This window comes from Piliocolobus tephrosceles, chromosome 12 (assembly GCF_002776525.5).
Source record: "Piliocolobus tephrosceles isolate RC106 chromosome 12, ASM277652v3, whole genome shotgun sequence".
In the NCBI taxonomy this organism is placed as follows: domain Eukaryota; kingdom Metazoa; phylum Chordata; class Mammalia; order Primates; family Cercopithecidae; genus Piliocolobus; species Piliocolobus tephrosceles.
In genome coordinates, this window is record NC_045445.1 from 30164152 (window position 1) to 30174126 (window position 9975).

The 9975-nt window shown below is 35.4% G+C and overlaps 1 protein-coding gene across 2 annotated transcripts in view; it reads left to right on the forward strand.

Moving 5' to 3' along the window:
• Positions 1-7102, forward strand: part of TENM1 (teneurin transmembrane protein 1) — a 604771-nt gene extending 597669 nt beyond the window's left edge. For both annotated transcript variants that reach the window (XM_023198891.1, XM_023198892.1), the window contains 2 exons: positions 148-290; positions 1695-7102. In XM_023198891.1, the coding sequence (XP_023054659.1) occupies positions 148-290; positions 1695-2453 (902 nt within the window). In that variant the 3' untranslated portion in view covers positions 2454-7102. The remainder of the gene's footprint in view (positions 1-147; positions 291-1694) is intronic.
• The last annotated feature ends 2873 nt before the right edge of the window (positions 7103-9975 follow it).

Below are 9975 nucleotides of genomic sequence, written 5' to 3' on the forward strand. Positions count from 1 at the left end.
ACATACATACATACATACAGAAATGTTTTATTCCTAACTTCTATTGCCTAAACAGTTTGAAGGCAGGAGAGGTATCTTTCAAGTCTACAACAAAGGTTATAAAGTATGGGATTTTTTCATTTTCTTTTTTAATATTGTGTCTCACAGACATCAGAAGTTGGTTGGAGCTATTTGGTTTCCAGTTACACAATGTACTACCTGGATTTCCCAAACCTGAATTAGAAAATTTAGAATTAACTTATGAGCTTCTACGGCTTCAGACAAAAACTCAAGAGTGGGATCCTGGAAAGGTTAGTAAAAGTTTTATCACCTCTTTTTAGCTGAAACAACAGGAGGGCATTCAATATCTAGAAATTATATTTACATATATTTGCTTACTGACATTTTAGTCTTCTTGAATATTCACTAAAATGTGCACAATTAATGAGAAGGTAGAAAAAAAGCTCCATGAGAAAAAGATCAGAGAATTGGAATTTTGGGGGAAAAAAGATTAACAGGTTACTTGATGACTGCTGCAATAGGTAAATAAGAGGAAAGAGGAACTGTACTTTTAAAATTCTGAAATGGGCTACCAAGAGCAATTATGGATTCTACCTAGAGAAAATTGTTCGGTAAGAGACATGAAAACATCAGATTTCCAACTGTAAAATAATTTAGGGGATGATGTCTTAAGAGCATGTGAATAACAGAATAAAATTATTCTGATAAAGAAAAAATACATAAGCACAATAAAGCAAAAATAATGAATATTACAAGGGTACAGTTTTGGGAAAAAATAGGAACATCAAAACATTTAAGATTCAGCAGATGATTTCATCAGAAGTGTGAGGTACAAATGAAAATAAGAAGGAGCTTTTTCTTTCAACTGAAAGAAATGTGAATATCTGTGTTTGCAAAAACAAAATGAGCTTGATACAATAAAACTGAAATGTGGGTGTGAGACCTTGAAATTTAAGTCTAAAAAATTATAAAGGACAGGAAGTTCTAGATAGGTCCTATAAATCCATCCCTTTGTAAAGATGTAAATGTTTTTTGTAATTAAAAGTCCTTCTAAAAAACATTTAGCAAAATGTTGAAAATTGCTGAAGCTTCGTAATGGATACTTGGAGGTTCATTAGTCTTTTCTCTTTATTTCTTAGTATGTTTGAAAATTGCCAAAAATAAAAAGGTTTTTTTTAAGTCCACGTAAAGAGATCAGTGAATTTCTGGCTGATTTGCCATAGTTAATTATAAGGTCTTAAACTCTCTAAAGTAGAAACTATAAAAAAAAAAAGAAAAGAAAAAGAAACTATGCCTTATGCATTTCTGTGTGCCTCGCTGTGCCTAAGTATTACTCTACATGTAGTAATAACATCTAGTCAGTGGGAGTGAAATCAGTGAAAATAAAATGCCTGTGTTTTGGGAGAGCTGGACCCACTTAATGTGCCTTCCAGCTCTACAATTCTGTGATTTCAAGTTTAAACGCATTTCTTTATGCTTAACTCCACCAAGACATAAGAATGCTAGGTAATCACCTGTTAGTCTTTTCCAAATCTCTGATGAAGAGATTCCAAATCCGGCTGATTTTTAAATCACTCACTGGCAAATTAAAGAGAGAAGGAAGCAACCTTGCAAGCCTGTCTTTTCCACAATCACCAAGTATCTGACAGATGTCTAACTCCATGCTGCATCTGCTCTGTGCCTCTCTTTCCTAGACTATCCTGGGCATTCAGTGTGAACTCCAGAAACAGCTCAGGAATTTCATTTCCTTGGACCAACTACCTATGACTCCCCGATACAATGATGGACGGTGCCTTGAAGGAGGGAAGCAACCAAGGTTTGCTGCTGTCCCTTCTGTTTTTGGGAAAGGTATAAAATTTGCCATCAAGGATGGCATAGTAACAGCTGATATTATAGGAGTAGCCAATGAAGATAGCAGGCGGCTTGCTGCCATTCTCAATAATGCCCATTACCTGGAAAACCTACATTTTACCATAGAGGGGAGGGACACTCACTACTTCATTAAGCTTGGATCTCTGGAGGAAGACCTGGTGCTCATTGGTAACACTGGGGGGAGGCGAATTCTGGAGAATGGTGTCAATGTCACTGTGTCCCAGATGACTTCTGTGTTGAATGGGAGGACTAGACGGTTTGCAGATATTCAGCTCCAGCATGGAGCCCTGTGCTTCAACATCCGGTACGGGACAACTGTCGAAGAGGAAAAGAATCACGTGTTGGAGATTGCCAGACAGCGTGCGGTGGCCCAGGCCTGGACTAAGGAACAAAGAAGGCTGCAAGAGGGGGAAGAGGGGATTAGGGCATGGACAGAAGGGGAAAAGCAGCAGCTTTTGAGCACTGGGCGGGTACAAGGTTATGATGGGTATTTTGTTTTGTCTGTTGAGCAGTATTTAGAACTTTCTGACAGTGCCAACAATATTCACTTTATGAGACAGAGCGAAATAGGCAGGAGGTAACAAAAAAAGTCTCTGCCTTTGCGTCACCAAAGACTGCCTGTTTTTAAAACATAAAATGGTTTATTGTATTGGTTTTCTAGATCAGAACTCTGTATATGTAAATATGGAGGAAAAACATATCCAACTGCCTTTCAATGTGACGGAAGATGGTATTTTAATATTGTTTGTTTAAACTCTTTAAGAAATGACAGAGATTTTTAGTTCTTGTGTGGCAGTATTCAAAATAACACAAGTAGAACTCAAACAGCTAAAAACAGTTTTCGGAAAGCACCACTTTCAATTTGCTGAGCCATGCATATGTTCCAATATCCAGAAAGAACCCAAGGTTCTCTATTTCTATTGTGGCCGGCAGTTTCATCCTTAACTGTTGGCAGAAATTGTGGACTATTTGAATACGTGGTGCAGTAGTATCTGAACCTTGCATTTCAAAAGACTGCCAGCCCTTTCACATTTTCCAGATCTGTTATAGGAAACTTAAAAACAGGTGTAAAATGTCTTCAGCCACCATCTCCTAGAGTCAGGACCCAATTGCCCTTCCTTCTTGATTATTCCTCCTTGCTTGTTAAAGTAAATGCCATATTATTGTGCTGTGTTTTGGCGTGTGGTGGCTGGGTTCTGTCTACCATGCTTCCCTGTGGGTGTGGTAACCAGACTGAATAGCCACTATTTGCTCGTGTGTACATGACACCAAAGCAGCTGGCCAGTGTGACCTCTCTCACACAACCTGTTTTGACTCAACTTTTTACTAAATTGTCCAGCTGTATTGGTATCATGTAAACGTAGCTTTTATTAACCTGGGTAGGAATTTCTCATTTATATATAGGATGTATTTTGGTCATAGTTTCACATTAGTGATTCAGCATCTATACACTAATCCAATGGTTTTGTGCACATGAAAGGTAATTTACTTAAAAGTATGATTCTGGTACAAAAACAAAAAGAGGCTTTAGCAGGCATACGTGCCTGGGATGCCGATACATATATTAACTACTACTGCAGAAATTCATAAGAGCCAAAACCTTAGAAAAATACACCTAGTACTTAAGTGAAAGTACTAAAGGGAAGACCAGACCAAACATCACAGCAGTTGCTGCCACATTGTTTCAGCCCACTTAGATTTATCTTTCAAATGTACAATTCTGTATTGAACATCTCCCAGCCATATTCAGGAAATCGAATCAAGTGAATCCTTTCCAACCAAAAACATTTCAACTAATTATAGAGACGCAGACTCATTTTTACTAAAATAATTTATGTGGTTAGTTATTTTCGTTCTCCGTCCTTACCCATTTATTTTTATTTAATCATCTCTACTGCCTAGGAAAATAACTGTTTTCCAGGACGGGTTATTTGTTCTGTGATCATTTAAAATTTGGAGAAAGGTCAGGATTAGTGTTAATATCAGCTGCAGTTTCTCAATCTCTAGGAATCCTGCAGTAAAAGAAGCCCCTTGGTGAGCTGAAAGATTTGTGCCCAGTGACAAAGAGACAGTTTGTAAAATGCTGTGTAATTGTAAGTTACCACAAATGAAAATACGTGACAGCACAATGTGGCCCGTAGAAAATTCCCCTGAGCCAGCTTCTGCACTTTCATCACCGAGTCTGAACATTTGCTATGTCTGAAGGCAAATTTATGATGGAATGTTAGTTTGGATTCTTTCCAGCTGCTACCTAAATGCAGTGTGGGGTCATTGCCTTGCTTTGCGATGACAGTTTCTTTGAAAATATGCAAAGACATAAGCTCATGTTAAGGTTTTCAAGAATCTGCCTCCTACTACACAAAGGGAAGCAAGGGAAAGGAAATGACCCTGGCAAACAGTAGGGAGGGGTGTATTCAAACATTTCATTTTCAAAACCTTCGGGTTAGAATACCACTTACACATGTATTCTGAGAAAGAGAATTCATGATGAACTCATCTCTCTTTATAACTAGAAACATACCAACTTGATATATTGCTAATCCATACTAAAATCATATTATTGGGTTTTTCCTGAATCAGGCCTGTGTTAATGGTACAGTATTTATTCAGAATGGCAATTCTAAAATTACTAACAAACTTGTTGAAAATTTGAATACCTCCACACCAACCTAAAAATGGACCTTAAGTTCCTAGAACCTCTGATGTTCTTTTAAATTAATGGAAAAATAATTTGTGAACTGTATATAGAGAGTGCATTCATAAATGTGATTATGTATTTTATCACGAATCCAAAATGTCAATATTAGAGTCTATTTTGCTTATATTTTAAGCAATTATACTTTTTTGCAATTCACTGATGATGTATCATTTTCAAACTGCTTTAAATATCCATCAGAAACAAGTATTTGAAGCTTTTACTTAATAGTGATTACCTTGAACTGTGGATTTCTAGTTTGTAATACATATTTAGTTGGTTCGTGCCTTTAGTTTCTTAAAGTTACATTTGTATTATATTCAGGAAATGCACTTTTTATTACTTACAGCTGTGGTTTTAATACTGCCTTGAACTATTATTATTCTTTTTACAACTCCTAAAGTTCGAGGGAGGAAAGAAAAAAAAAAAAAGCAAAAGGTTAGCACTAATGAGTAGTAAATCGAAGAGAAACATTTTGGCATCTCTTAATAAGAACATGGAGATATTGAGTATATCACTTCCTATTCAGCTGAATAGAAAGAATGCCTTCATTGACTTGCAGTTCTGAAGTTTAAATTATTGAAAGAACAATTCATTTGCATTTCCTGATGAAAGTAAAAGCATTTTTCAGAGAAACATATGAATTTCTCATACCCAGCAGACAGATGGCTGACACTGCACAGCCACACACCATTCGAGTAAGTTAAAGTGCAAGCATGGTAGTTAGACTCTCCTATGAAGAATATTCTGGGCTGGAGGCAGGGAATACTCCATGGTTGTTTCTTTTTCCTAGTTAAGCCCATTTTGTTTGTGCTTTTCTGTTTTGTTTTGTTTTCACTCTTGCACTACAGTCTAGAGATCCAAATGAACTGAAAAGTTCAAAGTTTAACACATTTAAATATGTTTATTTTTAGTTGTCATTCTAATCGTTATTGATTAGAAGCATGACTCCTGAAGGAAAGGGAAATAAATCTCAATTCATACTAACTTTCAACAAAACACTTGCCATATAAATAAGTATATGATTTATTTTTAACCCAAAAAAATGTATAAAATAAGTGTATCCTTTGCTGTCAATTTATCTAGACGATCTATAATATATAGACTACATATATATAATATATACAACATAGCCAAATGTATGAAAACTTGACAATGTATAATTTGGAATTCACATGCTACCTATGTAGAGAAGTATGAAATTAAGTTATAATTTTCATGAGACTTTTTGAACACTGTTGACACAGTTTCAAGCATTCCATCATGTTATTTTGACTCTTTTTCTTTTTTTCTTTCTTTTTTTAAAAGTGTATTTTTAACTAGACCAGGCCCCACTATAATATCACTTAAGAGAGTCACGGCAAAGTTTTTGCATTTATGAAGATGTGTGTATGTAAGGGTGATTGTAAAGGAGTTCATTGGTAATAGAAGCAAAAGTATAGTAATGAAGTATTGAAAAGAAAATTTTGGAGAGATTGGAGCATATTATATATAGCTTGTAGAAAGACATAAGGCTACAGATTGAATAGAACATTCCTGTTTTCTTGAAGAAATTCACATACACATAGCTGACCTGACTAGTACTTCAGCTCTTCCACAGCCTTCTATAAAGGTTCTTTCTTCTGCAAAGAAAACAAACAAAAAAACAAACAACAAAAACAAACAGAAAAAAAACAGAAAAAAAGCAAAAAACGAAAAAAAAAGCAAAGTAAAATTTAAAAATACAGAAAACAAACAACAAAAAAGAATTCAACCATAAATAGTGACTATTATTTCAGTGTGTCCTTCATGTGAAAGCTATTAAGGACCAAATATACTACTGTTCATACGAAGAAATTACTTTCTAAACAGTAATTGAAAATACTTAGAGTTAAACTTGCTGTGGATTTTGTCTTGGCAGTTGTCATCTTACATTATTTGTCAAAGGAAATGTGTTTGGCAGTTAAAAATCTTTCCTTAGATTTAGTGGTGGACTTTAACCTCTTAAATAAATGTTAGTATATCAGATTGTGTCCTTGAAAAATATTTTACTTGTATGAATCATGACAACGTCTAAATCTTTACTATTCTTCTGGCAAAAGCATCAGTAAGAGAGAAGGCGAAAAAGAGAAGTATAGCCTTTATGTCAGAAAAACATTCTTTTTAGCTGCTTACTTTCTCATGAAAAGTAAAGATGTTTACAGTGTATGCCAAGTTTTCAGTTTCTGTATAACAACAGTTAGAGGTTCTAATCATATTGAAAATTGTGTTATAATGGTCTGAGCCATGTTGCTAGGAAACAATAGTTTCCAATTTTGTATTCCTGCTCTCCTGTGCTGAAAAGTGACTGGATACTGTACAGGTTCATGTTCTCTGGCTGCAGTTAAATGGTCTTTTGCATTTTGCTCTGGCTTTCAGGCCAGAAGCATGCATTTTTCTACAAGAGCATCACAACAACATGCTGTAAATATTTAAAGTTAAACATTATGTGTTGATATTTGAAAGAAAAGTACTTTGAATATTTCATTTTTAAAAAATAAAATTGCCAATGAAAAATGTGTCCCATTTTATTCATGCGCGAAACTGCCTTCTCAAGTCAGTCTGGTCACCTTGGATAGGACAAGTGGCTCACTAACAGGGAACAATAAAACCACATCATCTTGAAAATGTAGGTACAGAAATCAAAAGGTCACTAATCCTAGGCAGACTTCTCTTCATTTTTATTTTTCATACAAATAGGATCTCTGACACAAGTGACCATTTAATAAACAAAGAAGAGTAGCTGCTGCAAATATAAATGCCTCTAGGCTATGACTTTTAAAAAGGCTTTGCTCTGCTTTGGGTGCCTTTCTCAGCAATAGAAAGAAAATAAAAAATTATAAAAATGGGGTGGGAGAGATATAGGCGTTCAGGGTGTCCAAACACACTGGCAAAAAAATGGATGTTGGGGCGGCAGCCAGTGGGGAAGGGTGTCAGGGAGGGGAGGCAATCATGAAACACTAAAAAAATCCTATGCAATTACAATTGCCATTTGGCACTTGTTTTTCACAAGAAGACATTTACAAGTGACGCTGGGAAATCTGGCCAACAGATCTTCAAAATTTCATCTTCATACTAGCGGAGCACATATAGTCTAAACAGCCCATTACCGAAACTTGGAATCCTGCAATTTACACTTCAAAATGCCCTGCTGCTTTTTTATGTGTGTGTGTGTGTTTCACTATGTATATATATAGTGAAAAGAATCATGGAGCAGAAGACAACCTTGATCATCTCAACACAACCCATCAGTAAAAAATAATGGGAGTAGGGGGTTGTTAGTATCAATCATCTGGATTTTTTTTCAAAATATGCATCCCACCTCACACTCAGGGTATTTTTTAAAAGGGCAGGAGCTCCTATAGGGAGATAATTATTAAAGGAAATAGGAGATTTTTGTATATTCCTTCCCTATTCACCCTCCCTTTTAGAGATCTGTGAATATCAATGTTATTTAAACATTCAGTAATATTGCTACCTTAAAGTTATACATATATATAACTACACACACATATATATGTAAATTATTGTACCTAAATAATCTTGTGAGGTTAGTACGACTTAATTATTCCTACTTGGCAAATGCAATAACAGTAACAGACTGACTTACCTAAGGTCACGTGGATAATCAGTAACAAAGATGAAAAACAGTGGGAGTTGAACAATGAGAACACATAGACACAGGGAGGGGAACATCACACACTGGGGCCTGTCAGGAGGTGGGTGGCAAGGGGAGGGAGAGCATTAGGACAAATACCTAATGCGTGCGGGGCTTAAAACCTAGATGACAGGTTGATAGGTGCAGCAAACCACCATGGCACATGTATACCTATGTAACAAACCTGCACATTCAGCACATGTATCCCAGAACTTAAAGTAAAATAAAAATTAAAAAAAAAATGTTTAAATGGCCCACCAGGTGACTAAAAAAAAAAAATCAGATCTCATGCACTCCTGCTTTTACTCTCTCTGTCCAATACTGAATGTGATACGTACTATAACCTTTTGTCATCTTGTGAGAAAACAGTTCTATTTCTGTGTGTATGTGTGCAACCAAGATGTATATATATCTCAATTCCATATATGTTAATGGGCTCTATCCAAACAGTTGGTCAGGCTTACTGTATCTTGTTACATTAAAAAAAAAAAAATCTTCATTTAAGAACTAAATGACCTAATGATAAGAATTCAGCCTTTTACTACAAGTTTGGCCAATGACCCCAAATTAGGAAAATATCCAAACTGGGTAGTTTGACTTCCCCCATAGTTGCAAACTGCAAAATAATGGTACCCCATTTACTGCAAGAGAAAACATAAGTGTCAAAGTTGAATGTATAGCATCCTAACAGGAAGACCAGGCATCCTATAACCTTGAAATGCTCAAGGGCAAATCTGGGTTGTACTAGTAGTAGACTGGATTCTAAGCTTAACAAAGTGAATCAAATACAACACAAGCTGATGTTGAAACATTATTAACAGAGTTTAAAGCTGTTCCTCACATTTTTAATTCTGTGTCCATTCTACCCCAAAGAATATCTTAAATCCAGCCCTTTATTTATAGCAGAGGACTTAATCAGAGGCATTCTCTATAGACTTATTCTACCTGTGCACTACCATAAAGGTTCCCTGCCTGTAACAGCCAAACAGACAATTACCTAAGCTTGTCTCCATACTGACCTTATCTCTTAAGAGCAAATTTCAGAGGAAATGAATAAGTATTTGATAAGCTGTCATGTTCCTTTTTGGGCTTGCTGACACACTTTTTTTTCTGAAGAGAGCTGCACACTTGGAAATATATTGTGCATTTTTCTACCTTGACTCAGCATCTTACAATATGTTAGCATGGCAATATTTTAGATATGGCAAGGATATGACCTTTCTGTAAAGGTGCAAGTTATTACATACTGGAAAATAGCAGGGATGCTCATGTTGGGAAAGAAAAGGTGAAAAAAAAAAAAACTTGATGAATAAAAGGCCAGCCAAAGAAGACAGGGAGTAGGCTCATCAACTGGGAGCTTTGACAGCAACAAAATCAAAAAAGCACTTACCTTTTCCAGGGAATCACTCCAACAAGATAAGATAATCATCAATCCTTTATTTGGTTTATTAATAGCATCAGCCTCTGAATATTTTTATAAGGAATTATAAGGAATATTTCAAGACAAATTAGGTAAATAAGGCTTTCAAACACTTTATTTAAATGTGAAAGACTTGATGATTCAAAAAAAGCTTTTTTTCAAAAAAAGGCTCTTGGAAGTGAACATGCAAACATAATTCATATGTTTAGGATTATTCCAGAATGAACACATTATAGAGTTAGAATTAGTTACCTCTATTACAATTTAAACTCAAGCCATATAATTAAAAATTATTAAACCTATGCAACTTAT